General features: G+C 37.3%; 1 protein-coding gene across 2 annotated transcripts in view; it reads right to left on the reverse strand.

The window, feature by feature from the left end:
* The window catches only part of SVEP1 (sushi, von Willebrand factor type A, EGF and pentraxin domain containing 1), a 179,869-nt gene that overhangs the window by 73,745 nt on the left and 86,436 nt on the right, over positions 1–19,688 (reverse strand). The window contains exons 13-21 of one of the 2 annotated variants that reach the window (XM_058523755.1): positions 19,491–19,612; positions 17,469–17,577; positions 13,586–13,744; positions 12,836–13,069; positions 10,734–10,895; positions 9,002–9,163; positions 2,642–2,803; positions 2,146–2,237; positions 614–710 (exon numbers count right to left, since the gene is read on the reverse strand). In XM_058523755.1, the coding sequence (XP_058379738.1) occupies positions 614–710; positions 2,146–2,237; positions 2,642–2,803; positions 9,002–9,163; positions 10,734–10,895; positions 12,836–13,069; positions 13,586–13,744; positions 17,469–17,577; positions 19,491–19,612 (1,299 nt within the window). The remainder of the gene's footprint in view (positions 1–613; positions 711–2,145; positions 2,238–2,641; positions 2,804–9,001; positions 9,164–10,733; positions 10,896–12,835; positions 13,070–13,585; positions 13,745–17,468; positions 17,578–19,490; positions 19,613–19,688) is intronic. The other variant, XM_058523756.1, reaches the window with a different exon arrangement.

The raw sequence follows: 19,688 nt of genomic DNA on the forward strand, positions 1-19,688 counted from the left end.
GCAAAAACTGCATTTCTAGAAGAAAACAGGGAATTATCTTTAATAAATTGCAATTTTAATATAGAGTTCATTTCCCCTCAAAAATTTTATTTTTGCATTGAACTGGAATATAAACCACACTGCAAGAAAACATAATTCTTACATAATGAAGTCCAAAGCCATATTGTTTTTCTATGCATAGCTTCCAGAAAACAAAGCAACAAATCATAGCTATTCACATAGCTATTCCACTAGTGTGAAGCAAATGAGAGAACCTGGTGCTTGTTTAAAAACGTTTATGCTAGACAATCTGTTCTATGTTGAGTGCCATGCATTTAATTTGTGTTATAATGAAACCCTGGACATGGCCTCCAGAACCATATTCCAAGTTAAATTGTGTTATGATGTGACTTTTTCACAGAGAAAATGATTCTTTATTTTTCTTCCAAAGTGCCCAAAGAAAACAGTCATGCGTAAGACATGTATATTGTTTTCTGTTTATCTTGTTCAACCAAATTTTTGTGCTTTTTATACAGTCTAATGTATCTTACAGGGTTTATTCCGAAGTTTGATACCACAAGTCACAATGATTTCATATGAAAAATCCATTAAAATTTGCATTCCTCTATGTTACCTGTATATCCAGATGGACAGAGACAGACGTAACCACGCCCAAGTTGTTGGCAGGTTCCACTATTGTGGCAGGGGTTTAAGAAACATTCATGGAAAACCTACCAGTGGCAGAAAAGAAATCTATCAGAGACAAAACACTATTCATTTCAAAGCAGTCTTGACCAGGGAGTTAGAAGGTCTGCAATATTAGGCAGCTGGTCACTGTTTCCTTGAGTTTACTCAAGCTGGCTGGATTGCTGCCTGCGTGACATTGGTGTCTGCCATATATGGGCACAAACGATACATGTTATTTGTGAGTGATGTTCTGGTAAACCCAAGCTGTGTTTCTAAATGCTGGCTGCACGTTAGATTCCATTTGAGGTGTTTTAAAAGGGTACTAAGGACAAGGCCCCAATTCAGACCAGCGAAATCAGAATCTCTGGGGAGTGGGATCTGTGCATCATTATTTTTTAAAGTTGGCCAGCGGATTCTAATATGTCTCCAGGGTTGGTAGTCACTGATCTAGAGGTTCTTACAAATTTCTGTGTCCTCTAGGCTTAGCTTCAAATATGATTTAGGAAGCCCTTGCAAGTTAGTATCTTTGGACGAGGCTGTGGGAAGTTGAAATAAGAAATATAACCTCATTGTCCTCCTTAAAAATACTTCAAGTCAAGGAATTTATCATGACATTGGGCAAAGTGAATTCAGAGTAATGGCTAAATCTACTAAAATAATTGGACTTAACTAGTCTTTAATAAAAATAAATGGAAAACAATTAATTTAGTTATGTTCATGAGTTATGATTCTTAATTGTTTTTTTTTAAGCTGCATGGGACAGGAGCCCTGTCTGTCTTTTTTTTTTGAGGAAGATTGGCCCTGAGCTAACATCTGTTGCCAATCTTCCTCCTTTTTCCCTTTTTTCTCCCCGAAGCCCCAGTAGATAGTTGTATGTCATAGTTGTACATCCTTCTAGTTGCTGTATGTGGGATGCCGCCTCAGCATGCCTTGACGAGTGGTGCATAGGTCCACGCCCAGAATCCGAACTGGCAAACCCCAGGCCGCCAGAGCAGAGTGTGCGAACTTAACCGCTATGCCACCGGGCCGGCCCCTCTTAAATTTTTTAAACCCATACCTTATTCCAATAAATGATTTTTTTTTTTTGCTGGAAAAAAAATTTAAATAATTTTCATGAAAGTTGAGTAACTCTTCTTGCCAATAAGAAAAGGCCTTTGGCTAAACCAAATGCCCTTACTCAAATGATAGGCTATGCTTGCGGTAAGTGTTAATTATTAGTGAATCAAAAGACTCCCCCCATCTACACATTTTCTATGCCAGACATTGCTGGGAAAAATTCCCATTTTGGGTACTTAGAACTTCTAATGGTGAATTTTTTGAAAGTTCCTATCATAAGTAAATATAATTATTCATTGATAATATTCATGAGTCTTCATTACTTAACTGCTCTGTAGTTTTCCTCTGTGTGACATGCATAATGACAAACTGTTTTCCAAACATTCCACTAGAGAAAATTTTATACTTAGAAAATGAACTTGCCTGACTGCTGACTTCATACTTCTTTTTGATATGCCCAGGAGAAGCAAGGGGCACTATACTTTCCTCTGCTGCTGAGAAAGTTGAACTAAAACCTAATAAAATTAACAGGAAAACATTAGAAAAACATATTAGCGTGTAGTAGATATTGCCAATAAGTGCACTCTCTCTAAATACTATGGTCAAGATTCTGGTTCTCAGAGTGGGTAAAGTCATATATATTTTGTTTTAGTAATATTAAAAAAGAAAGCCTAGAGATGGATGGGATATGTCATTATATTGCAGAGTCGCAGAAAGAAAATTGGAAGTTATCACATTCGACGTTCTCAAAAGAAGCATCTTTGAGTCACTGTCATCAAAAGGCCTCAAAAGTACAATTTACCAAGTCCAGACACCCAAATCCACCGAAAATAGTAATATTCAGAATTGAAACTACCATGAAGATTAAGCAAAAGTCTCCAACACGGGATTATGTAAGAAATGAAGTGTATCATCTTACTGGAGCAATCTGTGATGGATCTGGCGCCAGTGATGGTTGTAGTTCCATAAAACGGACAAGATAAGCAGAAGGATTTCCCTGGATTGGGTTGGTAGTAGTCTTGAGGACATGGATAACAGGGCATTAACCCAGAACGAGAGAATTCTCCCACTGGACAAGGTACTGCAAAAGTAAAAACAAATAATTTGTGCATGTGAAGCAACATACTCTACATTTAAAAGAAGTGCATTAACCTTTGGTTGTAAGGAAGCCACTGAATTGCTAATATATTCTCTTGCACATATTTAATACCCATACCATTTTATCATGCAGATAAATGCTCCCTGTCTTTAACAACACACGTTAAATCAATAAAAATGAGAATTGGCCACATAATATTGTATTCTGATTTTTCCACTTAACATTGTATCATAAGCATTTCCCAAATCACCCCAAATAGTTAAATAAGATTTTTTTTTTTTTTTTTTTTTTGCTGAGGAAGATTCACCCTGAGCTAACATCTGTTCCAATATTCATCCATTTTGGATGTGGGTTGCTGCCACAGCATGGCTGATGAGTGGTGTAGATCCACGCTCGGGATCTGAACCCAGGCTGCAGAAGTGGATTGTGCCAAACTTAACCACTGCGCCACAGGGCCGGTCCCCAACACAGTTTTTTGTTTTGTTTTTTTGTTTTGTGAGGAAGATCAGCCCTGAGCTAACATCCGATGCCAATCCTCCTCTTTTTGCTGAGGAAGGTTGGCCCTGGGCTAACGTCCATGCCCATCTTCCTCTATTTTATATGGGACTCTGCCACAGCATGGCTTGACAAGTGGTGCGTCTGTGTACGCCTGGGATCCAAACCTGCGAACCCCGGGCTGCCAAAGTGGAGCGCGTGCACTTAACCGCTGCACCACTGGGCCGGCCCCTCAACATGGTTTTTAATAAATAAAATATATGACATCCCATTGACAGATCATAATCATTTAACATTTCCTCCAGTACTGGAATTTAGGTCGTTTCTATTTATTTGTTATTATAAATAATGCTGACATGAAATTTTCTACATAAACCTTTGTATATTAGCTCCAATTATTTCCTTGGGATAACAGCTGAATTTGAGTAGTTGAATAGTTAGATCTAAAAATATGAAAAGTTTAAAGCCATTAATACATAATGCCAAATTATTAAAAAAATAAAAGTAGTTCCAATTTACAGTCTCATCAGCAGTGTATGAAACTGCTCTTCTTAATGCATACTCATCAGGAATGACAATGATTATTTAAATTTTTTTCAATTTGAAGGTGAAAATGGAATTGCCCTGTTATTTTAATTTGCATTTTAATGATACATGAAGTTGCTTTTTTTCATGTTTATCAGAAATTTTTATTTCTCCTGATAGTTGTCTATTACTTCTTGGAGGGTAGGGTCTTTTTACTTTTAAACCTTTTAATGTCATTTTGTGTTAGACATGATTTTTGTAAACAACATCCAGCTGAATATTGTCATTTAACCTAATCTGAAGTTCTCTCAATAATTGCTGGAACATTAACCAAATAAGAAAATAGCTTCAAATATAACCATATGCCAGGATTTTCTTCAATAAATTTTGGTTGCATTTGGCAGAGGGACAGTGGGGTAGACTGCCCATAACTAAATCCTTGAGTTGAGGTTTTAGATTGTGACCCAAAGATGACTTCAGGTGAATGTGTTCTTTCCTTGTGTGAACTGGTGTCATTTGTGTAAGCCCTAAAACTATGATAAATTGAGAAAACGAATAAAACTATTAAGACTTGTCTGCATAAATTTAAGTATAGAAGATAGCACATAAGGAAGTAGTTATTCAGGATATCAGCATACTTATTTAGGTTTTGGATTCTTTTTTTTGTGTGTGTGAGGAAGATTAGCCCTGAGCTAACATCTGTCATCAATCCTCCTTGTTTTACTGAGGAAGACTGGCCCTGGGCTAACACCCGTGCCCATCTTCCTCCACTTTATATGAGACGCTGCCACAGCATGGCCTGACAAACAGTGCCTCAGTGCGCGCCCTGGATCTGAACCTCAGGCCACTGCAGAGGAGCATGCGCACTTAACCGCTATGCCACCGAGCCGGCCCCAGGTTTTGGATTCTTGATAACAACAATTAGTAAAGCAGAAATAATTAGCAACATGGTTGAAAAATTTAGAGATGCACTTGAGGCTCAAGGGAGCAGGATACTCCAAGTAATGGCACCTTTTTTACTGGTATGACAACAAACATTAAACAAACAATAAAGCATCTGTGGTCATCTCAAAATGTTTATATCACAGTTCTTAAGCAGAAACAGCCAGCCAAATCTTTTGCAAAGAGCTGTTTTACACACCCAACTGACAAAAAGTCAAGAGTCCAATCAAGAGATGGCAGGAGGTATCATGGATACTAATGCTTATTTAGAAAAAAATATTTCGGTGGCTACATTTGTTATATTCATGGAAAGTTTTAAACAATAAGTATCTTTGTTTCACCAAAAATAAATTAATCTATTCTTTGTTGCTAGATCTCAGATTTCTAGAGAGGGTTTTGCACAAATATATTATAAACTTGTTGCTTTCAAACTTGGTTTTCTGAATCTTAAGTTTCCAAAAGATGATTGCCTATTTGGAAAAGATACCTTCCAAACAGCTAATTAAAGTAGTTAATTGAAAGCATAAATCTCCTACTGGTAAAGGTATAAAACTTCTGTTTGAGAGAATATCTATGAGTATATATGATACTTCAAAAGTATAAATTCTGTCAGTGAAACCCAAGATGCTAGAATGAATTAAACTGTTTTTTACATATAATCTTTTTCAGCACAATCTTACCCTCAAAAAGAAAAAAATGACTGTGCCCCTAAAAACTGAAAGAATGTCAAAAATTATACTAAGATATAATAATAAAATCTTAAGATTAAAAATCAGAAAGCCGGTTTCTCAAAATAGCAAACATGTTGTTATGTCTATACTTTGCTTTTTGGCATAGAAAGTGTAAAAGAAATTTTCACGTGAAAATCAGTTCAAATTACAGTCCAAGGGCAGACAGTTGTCATCAAAAATATGCTTTCCAGGAGTGGACAATCAACATTTAATATATTATTTATATATACAGTAAATATACATATGCAATAAATATATATATACACACATATGCACATATATATATAGCATATGTACATATAAACATATACATGTAATAATAACACTATCTAGTACATAGTACAGTATTAAACACACACACACACAAATACATATGCAATTCCTAATGGACTAATTTCATAAGAAAAGAGAGGAGGAAGTTTCATTTTGAATCTTGGCCAAAGAAACTGTGGTTTCTGAGTCAAGAAAAATGGAACAAAATCTTTCTAACCTCTTCTATTGCAGACAGAAGGACAGAAAGAAAAAATCTATGTCAAAAGTGATATTAAAATAGAATTAAAAATAGTGCATTGAAATGACCAGGGAAAAACATAATCCCACATGTCTGTTCCCTGAAGGTGTAAAGGACAACACATAGGGCCCTGGGACCAAGTGTATTTTGCCTTTTAAATGGGTTTCCCGGGACAAAGTCAGAGGTCGAAGACTCTCATCCTGAGCCTCCTTTTAGCTTGATCCTAGACGGTCAGGGTAAGAAATGTTGTCATCCTCGCCCAAAAATCATCTTTCCTTCTCCTATGGGACCACATGTAAACAACACTCATCAAAAAATCATTGTTGGGGCCGGCCTGGTGGCTCAGCAGCTAAGTGCGCGCGCTCCGCTGCGGCAGCCTGGGGTTCGCCGGTTCGGATCCCGGGCGCGCACCGACGCACTGCTTGTCGAGCCATGCTGTGGTGGTGTCCCATATAAAGTGGAGGAAGATGGGCACAATGTTAGCTCAGGGCCAATCTTCCCCAGAAAAAAGAGGAGGATTGGCATCAGATGTTAGCTCAAGGCTGATTTTCCTCACCAAAAAAAAAAAAAAAATCATTGTGGGACTTAGCTACCAGATAAAAATCATTTTAAAAAAATGAAAAATTTCAGACTCTTGAGTTTGTAACCACAGACCTAAGAATATTTAATATCCTAAGTAGTGAGAAAAGATGAAATGTATAAAGCATATAATATAACTTTAATATAGTATTATACTTAAATATAATTGCTGTATTGATTAATGATATTTTAAGTTCAACATGCTAAAGAATGCAAAAAGTGATACTGTAGCAAAAAATAAGGTAAACTGTACAACATGCTCATAAAAATAAATCAATATCAAAAAATGAAAAAGAAAATAAGAAAGAAAAATTTTTAAAACTAAGAAAAGAATATATAAGGGACCGTTTAAGAACTCAGACACATTTATATTTAAAGTAAAATGGTATTTATCCAGCACCACAGGAAAGAGTGTTGAGTTTTGTTATTCCCAATTTTCATTCATGACAAGCAGAATGTGGTTAAAATTGTGCTATGAATATTAGGAGAAACAGGGCAGTTACCAGACGTTTAGAGACTTTCTGGGAATTGTAATTGCTTAATTGCAATAACTTAATATTAGACAAACCTCAAGGCTTATTTGGAAAGCTAAAGGAAAAAAACTGTAAAATATGAATTTGTCTCACTGTAAAAATCCTAGTTGCTTTTGTGGTTGGAGGGAGAAAGAAAAAAAGAGAGAGCGACAGAATTTTTCACTGCAGACTTTCTTCCAAAATTAGTTTGCATATTGACAAAATAAAAGAATCTCTAGTAGATCTATTTCAACCATAATGTGAAGCCTTGTTTGATTTTTAATTAAAAAAATTGAAAGCTGGTGTTATACAACAGACATGGTTTATGAGTTTCAATTAGGTCCAATTCTCTTCTCAACTGTTCAGTGAAACACTAGGTTGATGAACACTACTTGCCCAATTCCTTAGGTCTAAAAGACTTTCATCTACTGTGATCCTACTAGACTGAGATCATTTCAACAGATGGTATATAAAAACCTGTAATTCATAGTATGTTTTCTCCCTGTAGCACTTAACTTAAGAGGATTACATTTCCCAAGATGCAATGCTGGACACTCCCCTCCCCACACCATACAAAAATGTCCTACACAGCTGTTTTCTAGGAATCTGTCTCTAACTGGATGCAGATGTATCTATGACTGGGGTGCAATGGATGTGGGAGGGGTGTGTGTGTGTGTGTGTGTGTGTGTGTGTGTGTGTGTGTATAGCTTGAGAGAAATGGAGAACTAGCAGATTGGCTTCTTAAAAACATCACTTATTCAATAAGGTAACAGCTTTTTAATTTTCAGATTGCCTTAGATTTTTACATAAGGATGTAGAGAATGAGGAGGATACGCAATTTTTTAAAAAGTTATCTTTCAGCCAGCCATGCTTGTTCTGTTCCCAGTGATGTAGCAGAGGTAGGCCAACAACCTTTTATTTTTAATCCAGTTCCATTGACTTTGCAAAGTAGTGGCAATTTTTTGGAGTTTTGGGCAGCAGACTGACCTTGACTGTTATTCCTAGTTTCACTGTCATTCTGAGTTTTCACCTTTTATTTTTATTTACATCTGCCAGTTTTTACAGAGCTGGAAAACTGTACTTGGTAAGGATGTTAGAAATATTTGAAAATTGCAACTCTAATCTTATTATTTCTATTTAAACCAGTGGTTCTCAACATGTGGTCCCTGGACCAGTAGAATCAGCATCACTTGAGAGCCACTTAGTTAGAAATGGAAATTCTCAGGCCCCACACCAGAACTGCTGAATCGAAAACTCTGTGTTTGAACAAGCCCTCCATGCTGACATCTGAGAACCAAAATTAGTGGTTCTCAACTCTTCCTGTCACTTTAGAATCACCTGGGGGAACTTAAGAAGAAAACCAAGGCCCAGACAAGTTGAATCAAAATGTCTGTGGGTGGATATTGGGCGTCAGTTTTTTAAAAATACTGATGTAAATGTGAAGATGATTCTAATGTGCAGCCAGAGAGGATAACCACTCATGCAAATCTTCAAATTGTAGGGAACGAAATGTCATAATTCATTGACTGTATTTTTAGAGTTTCAAGGAACATTAGACAGGATCTCATTTTACAAATGAGGAAACTAAGTTTCCAGTTGAGATGTATTTCTACCATATCATGAAGCCACATGTTTATTAATGTTGGGACCTGGGACCAAGTCTTGTACTTCTTTTGTGCTCCAAACAGCAGTAGCACAGTGTTTATATTGCGGGTGTTTATACTTCAGTATTGACTGGCTGAATAAAAGGGCGCTCTCCATAAAGAGACAGTTATTTACATTCTTTGCATACAGTAGACATATGGTTTTGCTGAAAATATTCCACTCCTCCACACACAGAACCTAGTAGGTTTGGAGAAATATCAGAGTCTAAGGCTTTGGTAACCTCCACAAGCAGCAATGTCCACGGCTCCTCTCTTCACAGTTGAAGTGTTTTCTGGACAGAAGAGGCAGCTCCGGGAACCAAATGCGGGCTGATAACTGCCCAGTGGACACGATTCACAGGTTTCAAGCCCATTTGATGAGTAGGTGCCTTGTTTACACTGAGCTGAAACAAAAAATGTAATACAGTTAATACCGATGACATTAGCTGTGCAAAATGAGCATCGTGTAGGATAGAGTTTCTGCATTTTAATTTATTTAGGGCAGAAGGAAGGACATGAAGAACTCCAAGAACATACATTATATTTTAGACTTCCCCATGCTTCTGTATATTAATAAGTTTTAGACTCATTTCCAGTTACTTCTGTTATTACGAAGCATAGTGTTTGACACATCGGAAGTATCAATAAATAGTTCTTGAGCGAAGTTAGAAATATGCATCTCAGAAAGGCGGTACACGGGGAGCTTGTTCTTGTTCTAGTTCTTATCTTGTACACTGTTCTCTTGAGTGACTGAAACAAAACCTCAAATTGGGCTCAATCCTCATAACTACACTGGCACCTTTGTCGCTCTAAATAACGGGCCCTCCTACCTCCTCCTACCTATAGACACCCTTTTATTTGAGGGCTGGTGGAGTAGAAAGTAAAGGTACTCTTAGCATAAGGCCCAGAGAGGTTAAGCAACTTTCTAAAATTCATAGTAATGGTTTTGTAGCAGAGCAGGACTAGGACCAGATTCCCTGGCTCCCAGTGCACCATCCTTTCCTTCTGCCCTCGACCTCCAAATGACTCTCATTTTCAGCATTGCTAACATTTTTTAATGCACTTCCAATCACCCAGAACTGCTCTCGGGTTTTTTTTGTGCCGTTAAACATCCACATCTGCATCTGCAGCAACGGCAAGAAGGCACAATTTTGAAATCCCTTCTTTTAGGTGTGTCTTTCCCTAACTTTAATTATGAAAGAAAATGTTTCCATCAGGAACACTCATTGAGAATAACAATAAAAATATTTTGAAACCAGTGAATATTTTAGTAGCAAGAACACGTGCCTATGTGCCTACAGCTAACCGTTTTCAAGTAAATGTGAGTTGATCTCATCATATCAAATATTATCCTAAGAAAAAGAATAGTAACACCAATCTAATGATTGCTAAGAGTCATGAAAGTCCTTTCCACCAACTGATGTGAGATTCAGTGAAAAATCCAGGCTAACCGATGAATGTGGATCAGAGTTACTGACAGTGGGGTTTGACTTAGAGCAGTGAAATGTTTCCGTAAGGAAAAGTAATGGACTTCTTTAGAGTGGGGGAAATATCCAGGTAATGTTTTATAATTAAAAGAAAGAAAAAATAGGGGCCGGCCCTGTGGCGCAAGCGGTTAAGTGCGCGCGCTCCGCTGTGGCGGCCCGGGGTTCGCTGGTTCGGATCCCGGGTGCGCACCGACGCACTGCTTGGTAAGCCATGCTGTGGCGGCGTCCCATATAAAGTGGAGGAAGATAGGCACAGATGTTAGCCCAGGGCCATCTTCCTCAGCAAAAAAAGAGGAGGATTGGCGGATGTTAGCTCAGGGCTGATCTCCTCACCAAAAAAAAAAAAAAAAAAAAAAAAAAAAAGAAAAAATAAATTAACAACATAGCTTTCGGTAATGCTCTCATTTCATCCTATTTGCCACTTAGATTTCATAAGTGGAAACAAGATTCAGGCTGCTTCTGGGCAAACTGTGCACGAGCTGTCTACCTTTACACTCAGAGCTGCTTCTTGAATGGAGATACTCCGTGGAAGTCCCAGGTGGACAGAGTTTGCACTCGAGTTGCCCTTCTTCATCTTGATAGGTTCCCATTAAGCAGCTTTCACAGACAGAATGCTCCAGAGAATAATAGGTTCCCAAGGGGCAGTTGACTGATGAGAAAACAAACAGGAAACACTGAATACAGTAAACTTCCAATGGAAGCAATGGAACACACTCTGGTTCTCTTTTCCTAAAGCATGAAAGTGATGAAGCATGCTTCCAGAAAAAGCAACTATGGTTTATGGGTTAAATTTCACTGCCAGAAATTTACTCACAAGACAAAGCTTCCAGAAATGCATTCCTAGAAACCAACAGTAGTGGATTTTTTTTTTTTTTTGAAAAAATGCAAATTCTTGTTGACCAAACTTAGGGCTTATATAATGGGGGCTTTAAAGTGTGAGTTAAAGCTATAATAAACCAGATCATCCTGGGAAACACACAGCTAGCCAAGAAAAGGCTGCTGGAAGAAAAGGATAAAACAATGAATGTTTAGGTTAATTTAAGGCTTTGAGATAAAAATGGTTTCTTAGCTGTTCCTCTGAATGGTCCCCCTTATGAAACTGACTGCTTTGTCGATTCCAACATCATTTATAGAAACAAAAACAGGCAGAGGTGGTGAGCCTAAAATAGGTGAGTTAAGTAGGCCCCTGTCTCTGCTTGTAGGAACTACTGCCCACAGGCATCCTCAGAACCAAGGGCCCTGGGGAAACAGGCCAATTTTAGGACCTTCCTTCCTTGGAGGTTTGGTCTACTATTTGGCAGGCTTGGAGTGGCTCAGAAATTCTGAGACCAAAGCAGAACGTTAAACCCACTGAAAAGGCTGCTAGCAAAGATAGTATTCTTATAGAGGGTACACTTGAAATTAGTACCTAGGTGATTCTGAGATGTTCAAGTGTGTAGGAATTACCTGGGAACTTACTAAAAGTGCAGATTCCAAGGCCCTGCCCCCAAAGTGTCAGATGCATTAGCTCTGGGATGGGGCCTGAGTCAAGATGCATTTTAACAAATACCTCAGGGGACGCTGACACAGCTAGTCTGAAGACCACACTGAGAAATGCGGAACGCCGGTCAAGCGATTCCTGATTTTCACTCACAAGGCGGGGAGGAAACCGGAGCAGGCTCAGAATGACAATCTTAATGTGCCTTTGAGGGCTGAATTCATCACACTGTGAAAAAGCCAACTGAGCTCAGGGAATAGCAATAAGAACTGTTGAGGAAGGTTTTCCAACCAGGATACAAGATCCCACGCCTACAGAGAGATTAACGCAAGACTCATGTCACTTGGTCCAGTTGAGTGACCAGATTCTGGCTAGAGGAGATTCTGCTATCTGTAAATGATGACTGATTTGGAAACAGGCTGGAATTGATCCAGTCTAGAATAGGGGTTAAAAGTTAAGGGGCTGGGGAGAAGGAGAATGGGGAGCGACTGCTTAATGGGTATGAGGTCTCCTTTGGGGGTAATGAAAATATTTTGGAACTATGATAGAGGTGATGGCTGAACAACCTTGTGAATGTACTAAATGCAACTGAACCGTACCCTTTAAAATGGTTAATTTTATGCCATGTGAATTTGGTGTGGGCTCCCTGGGTGGGAATCTTAGCGACACCGCCTAACTGTCTTAATGGGTTAGACCTACTGGGTAAAGTTTTAGCCTCTCTGGCTTCAGTTTTCTCATCTGTAAAATGTGCTTAATAATAATGGTACCTCACAGAGTTGCTAAACAGGATTAAACACAAGAAGTGCTCAGCCAGCATACAGAAGTGGTCAAAAAGTATTAGTTATTATCATTGGAGATGCTGCTGAAAGCTGTAAGGTCTAAAAATCTGTAAATAAAACTATGATTTGAGTCCCTCACCTAAAACAGTTTTCTTGTCCTGACTAATAGTGGCTACTTAGGTTCTTGAGACAAAATAGTAATAATAACAACCACACAACAATAGCAAAATGTATGTTTCATTTCAATATCCCTTTATAGTTGTAAAACAGCTCTACCCATCTCATTTGACCCAACATGCACCAAATATTTTTGATTGCAGGGAAAAGTCTTACCACACATACGCCCTCTCAGCACTGAGCCTGGTCTGCAGAAGAGGAAAGCCTTTTCTGTTTCCAAGGAATTGCTGTCAGCTACAAGCATTTCAGACGCAAGCTGAAAGGAATACATGGGCTCCTTATTGAGAGTCCTTTTCAGTCGATTTGTGATAGTTTCCAATGTCTTAATGAGTCGTTGCTGATTTTCCAATTCAAGGGTATCATTTCTTTCATCGGGTAATGGCACACTAGCTGAGATAAAAACAAGACAAAATAAAACATAACACACACACATGGTGTTGCAGGAAGCCATCTGTAGTTAGTTTTTACCAAAAAGAAATGGCATATTAAAAATCTTACAGGAAAAATAAACTCAAACTTAACCACTACTTACTGAGCAACTAGCACGTGGATAACATTAAAGAACAATACAATTTGCTTTAATCCTTCTCTTATATGCTGGATCTACATCACTTTTTTGCAGAGTTCTTCATTATAGCATATTAAATTCCTGTCAATTCTTGCTTTTTAAAAACATGCCTTAGTTCATCATGCCGAGATGAGAACAAAGCAGGGTGCTTGTTGCTATGAGAATTATAAAATGCATCTGTGATATTAAACTGCAAAAAATGACAAGACTTAGGTGATGGTGCTCACCCTAATTTTCAGTTCCAGGGTCATTTCCTGATAGCGATAACACGTGGAACATAGGTTTCCAACCAAGAATTTCGTATCTATTACTTTTTCAAATAGACAGTCTATTCTTACCTGTGATGTTAAAAATTAACTTGATTTTGTGGTCAGACAACGCGGCATTTCTTTTGATCCGTGACGATCTGGCTTTGCCGGTGGGAGTTTCTTGCACGGCGTCCAAGAAGTCATCGTAAGAGTAATCCAGTCTATTAGCTGCGCCCCAACCACCTGGTCCTGGACGGTTGGGGCAGAGAAACAAATGATTCTACAGGTACATCTCTATCAGCATTTAGGTTCTAATGTTAAGCCACAAGTCAAATTGCCCTTGACTACTGCTTAATCGCCCATAATGTACCACATACAACATTTCATCTATAATCTTATACTGTAATTTTTAGGCACTTCATATTACATTTAGATTACCAGTGAATTATATCAAAAGTAAAAAGACCCAATTAAGTGACATGTTATTTCCCTCCCCCAAAAAGAATTCCATTCTTCTCATTAGTAGTCCTGTATTTCAAAAAATTGTACTCAATAATTATTATTATATTTTGAATTCCATCAATAAAAATTTTGTGGAAAAAAAGAAGAAAGAAAAGCTCTATGGAGACACATTGGCATTTAAATCATTCTATCTTTGATTTAAGAGTTAATTATCTTAGCTTTAGAGGTAAATAGGAGGTGGGTATAGAATTTTAACCAACTCCAATTTTCCCTTCAGGGTTTGTTCTATTTCTTTTTTTAACATCAGCTCTATAAACTTAATGCACATAAGCAGATTTCCTTTTGTGAAGATTAAGATATGTGAATCATATTTTAGAGGTGGGGGTATTTTCTGAAGGCAGCATGTAAGTTAAATGTTTATATATATAGTGGAACCATGCTGGAGCAACACGGCTGTGTGTAATTCTTTAGATGACCTTGATATCATTGTGATCAACCGCATGATTTCAGATTGTGGCTTCTCAATATATGTTGTATAGCTGTACAATCTTAGTCAAGTTACTTTCATCTCTCTGAACCTCAGTTTCTTCATTTATAAATTGAGAAAATTATTCCAACCTCATAGGTTTGTTTGTGGAATAACTGAGACATAATATCTATAAACCACCTAGCTCAGTATCTGACTCATTCTAAACCTCAGTAAATGATATTAATATTGGTCAGGGCACTCTGTTGTTGCTTAGTTATGCGCTTTAAACACCAAATTTTATTTACAGAGTCCTGTCTGCCTAAGCAAGCTTTTTTTTTTTTTTTTTGCTTAATTTATGTTTTTGGCCATTAAAATTAGCGGGGATCAAATTTTTGCTTCTCATTTAAACATTTTCCCACGTGCATTATGTAGCTATTATAGGAAAAAAACCCAGATGAGCAAAGAGAAAAATATAAAAAATTACCTATAATCCCACCACATAGACATAACTACCATAACATTTTAGGCAACATTTTTTTCTATGAATTTATAAACACATACACATATCCATTTATGCATACAGACATACATATAACTGGAAGAAAAATGAACATACCACACTTTTAAAAAACAAGACTATACTATGTATATATTATTTGGTAATCTTTTTTCAAATTTTCTCAACAATATATTATGGTGTTTCTGTGTCAAATGGTTTAATAATATTCTCTTCTATGACTATACCACAAACTAATGAGGTTTCTATTTTCAGACTTTTAGGTTATTTCAAAATTTTAGAACATCCTTGTATATATAGTATTTCATAAAATGTAAGACAGCATCAATGACAAGACACATCTTAATTTCATGGATGTCCAAATGAAAAATGTGCATCTCAGAATTTATGAAATGTGATATATCTTTATACATTGGCATGATTTTTATCTCAAGAAATATTCTTAAAAGTGGAATTTCTGGGTCTGAGCATTTTTAATCCTTTAGATATATATTGTCAAATGCCCTTCCATTTCTCCTCTGCATACAATATACGAGTACGATTTTTTTCCTTACACCCTTGCCAACTTTGGGTATTATGATTCTTATTGGAATTTGTTAATCTGACAGGTCAAAAATGGCATCTCATTTTAGTTTTAATTTGAATTACATGATTATTATGAGGTCAAACCATTTTAATATATTTATCAGCCCTTTGTTTTTCATAAATTATGACTTGCCTAGGTGTTGTTATAAATATTACACTGATCTTGTGACTCTACTGTAAAGACATTCAAGAAGGAAGGCTTATCTCTTAGGATCACTTGTACCATATACCCATGTCTGAATCTAGAAAACTGCCATGATTAAATGACAAACATCACCCATCTCAAAGCCTTATGATGACAACTGACTCTCTTTATGTGAATCTGTGTAGCTTCACAACCTACTTTAACAATGTGGGAGGAGAAACCTGGGTCATGCTGATGGAGAGGCATTGTTATTCTAGATGTGCCACTGCCAACTCCACTACAAATGCCACTTTAAGTTCTTCTATCTAAAACTCTAATGTCCATTATGTTCACCGAGAAGTTGTACATAAATAAAGATGGGAAAACTCCCAAAGTCTACCAATGGGAAACTGTTTACATAAATTATGGCAAATTGATTGATGAAATAATGTGTGGCCATTAAAATTGTATTGAAGTATTATATTTAATGACATAAAAATATCCTCAATATAAGGTTAACTAAAAATTGATGTTACAAAATAGTATGAGCATATATACACACATACATCTGATTATATACATTAATATATTAACAGAATTATTTCTGGGATTGCAAATTATCTTGATATCTTCATTCTTTGTTTCTTAGCATTTTTCAAATTTTTGTAATAAACATATACACGCAAATAATATTTTTAAAATTTAAAAGTCTAAAGCAACGTCAGCATCACTCTTAATAACACTAAACCGTTAAAAATATCACAAATATGATTAGCATCAGAAACAAAAAGGATGTCTGCTGTCACGTGAACTGTCTTAAATACCTTCTAAGCACTTTACTTATACTTGTACTTACTTATTTAATCCTTACAATGGCCCTAGGGGTTCAGTACTCTTTTATACCCATTTTATAGGTGAGGAAACTGAGGCACAGAGTGGTTTGATAACTTATTCAAGACCACTCAGCTAGTAAGTGATGAAGCCAGGATTTAGACCTAAGTAGTTGGACGTAGAGTCCATGTGCTTAACCATGACACTATTTTGTTATCACTATTATTTTTTAAACATTACTCTGCAAATTCTGGACAGTCCTATAAGAATAAAATAAAAAAAGAAGTATAATTACTGGAAAGGACGACGCTTTTGCTAATCAAGAGACACAACTGAACTCTCCTAGAAATTTTAAGGCAGTAAGCTAAATGCTCAGACATACCAGGAAAAAAAATGACATACCATACTTTGGAATAACCGTAATAAAACTTGTATGTCAATTATGTCTCAATTAAAAAAAACAGGAAAAAATGTTCAGAGTCTGCATGAAGAAAAACAAAAACTCCACTTGAAGGTATATTAGACTTGAATAGATTGAGTCTTAACATATTCTGGGTGAGAAATCTGAATAGTTTACATGTGTAACTATTTTACATTAATGGCTTAATTACAATCGAAATTGAATGCCATATAAAAATTACTGTTAGTACTTTACAACTATTCCTATTCTCTTCTAAGATATCATATCAATATCTGAATTTTACAATCATAATTATTTTTGATTTAGTTTTAGTGATTTCATTTTCCTAGTTTTTATCATTCTGAAGAGTTTCAGCTAATATTTTGAAATAGCTTATTTGACACCCCAAATTTAATATATCCATAAAGATTATTAAGCACAGTATCAAATTATCCAGTCATCCTAAAATACTTGATGAATAAATTAATAAAAGTTCATTTTCCTAGTTTTCCCCACTCCTCTGGAATTATTTTCTTATTTTGCAGATCAGTCTTGCAAACTACTGACACTAAAGAATTTAATTACCAATTGCAAAGCCATTTTCATAATCATAATTATATTCGAGGCAATATTTTTTGGTCAGGTCCTCCAGTCTGCAGTCGATGTCGTCAGCATCACTACAAAATGAGGGGACCTGCAAATAAAAAATGAAGAGGACAAAATGTAATTCACATCTCTGTGTGCTTTAGATAAACCCTTGGCTCCCCTGGCCTTCACATCTCCATCAGCAGGAGGGAGGGGAGGGCCCTAGTGCTCTGCCTGTTCTTGAAAAGGCTCCTGACCCTCCTCCAATCCCTCCCCTACCACCTCCAACTGCCTGTGGACGACCAGGATTAGTGCGTTGCCTCCTCTCTCTGTTTATGTTACTTACCACCAAAAGCCCAGGACTCCTGGGAAATCTCTTGTCTCTGAACTTTCACCCCATGGGGCTCTTTAGATCCCTTTTCTCTGACTCTATCTCCCACCCCTCTCCACGTCCTCAAAACCTTCCTCTATGCTCTCTGAAGCTCACAGTCAGTAATCAGCAAATCTATTATTTTTTTTACCTCCTCTCTTTATGTCCCCTCCACCTTTACTCTCAATGAAACCTGACTTTCCAGTTTTCTCAAGTGGTGGGTGTGGAGGTGACGAAGTGTCTTCCTCACTCTTCATTGCTGTTTCCAGGTCACGTTCCCTTGCCCCTCCTTAAAGCCTCACAGTTTCGAAGCTCCTGCCATCAACTATACCACTCATTGTCCGTCCTCGTGGCCCATCTGCGGCCTTTCCCCACTTTGAGTCACCCCTCATTCCAAAAACATTTAGCTACTGTCTCTGTTACAATTCCTGGGGATTTCTGTATCCACCTAGCTAATCCTTCCATCACCTTGGCTTCCTCTTCTCCTCTTGTCTTCCAGTCTTACTTGGTCACTTACTCTCATGGTCATACCCTCAGACCTCATCATTACCAGTAACCGCACCCTCTCCTCCTCCCAGGAGTCCAACAATTCTTTGACTTCATGAGAACTTATAATCCATCGACCCTACCACCTCTTCACTGTCCCTCAGTGCCTGCTGTCTTCACTTCCTCACTTACCCATCTTAGATTCCATGGTCCATCACCATGAATTACTCCCTTGCATGCGCCCTCCTCAATTTATTTGTCTGGAGAACCCTTAACCCTAGTTAAATTAATTGCTCTGCTTTCTCCACACTTGCACCCACATGGTCAATCATAGCTGGAGAGCAAAAACAACCCTGCTTATTGCCGATCCTACTACATTCTTCTAGAATATTCATTTATGCTCTCCTAGAAAATTATTTTACACCATCGTCTCTTTCTCAAACCTCCAACAACTCCTCCCCATCCTAACTCTAGGCTGATCATTCTGCATCTTTTTTCACTGATAAAGCAGTCAGAAAGGATCCTTTTTTCACCTGCTTCCACCACCATGTGTACCCACTCCCCTATCTGTGTTCTTGTATTCTCTGTCTCCTTGACTTCTTCCTTTCTCTCACATTCTACATCTACTCCTACTACTAAATATACTTTTGGAATCTATCCAAAATCTAAGCTACCTACTCTGTTAGGGATATAAATATGTATATGACATGTTGCCCGCCTTCAAGATGCTCAACAGAGTTAAATACATTGCTTTGCCTTCCTGTAATCACTGAACGGGTCCCAAATAAAAATGCATGAAAAAGAAAATTTTTTAAATGTTCAATTATCTCCTCATCATAAAAGAAATAGTCTACAATGGCATTTTTGTCATACGTTAAATAACAAAGCAGACATTCTCAAACCACATGGACCCTAAGCTTCTCTGACTTTCTGCCTCAGAGTGTTTTAAACAATTCAGAATGTTTTAATACAGATTTACTTATAATTCACTCCAGAAGTGCAAAACTGAATCATAATTCTAAATATTGGGAGCAAGTCTGGATCACAAAGAAGAAGGAAATCATCAGGACAAGGAATTTCTGTTGCAGGCAACCCAGAGAGGCTATGAAAAGTTCAACAGCATCCTTTAAAATATGACAAACAACGAAGGAATACCACTGACGTACCATTTTCCCCAGGGTAGTCTCAAATGCTTCAGAAAACTTCTTCAACAGATCGGTGTCATCACAACGAGTTGCTTTGTATAGCATCTCAAAGGACTTGAACCCATGATTTGCAAAACGTTTTACTGGAAAATGTTGGAAAAAACAGATTCAGTTGGTTAGTGTTTTCGAAACAAAGATTTAACTTTTGATGGAATAAGC

The sequence above is a fragment of the Diceros bicornis genome, chromosome 28 (assembly GCF_020826845.1).
Source record: "Diceros bicornis minor isolate mBicDic1 chromosome 28, mDicBic1.mat.cur, whole genome shotgun sequence".
Lineage (NCBI taxonomy): Eukaryota > Metazoa > Chordata > Mammalia > Perissodactyla > Rhinocerotidae > Diceros > Diceros bicornis.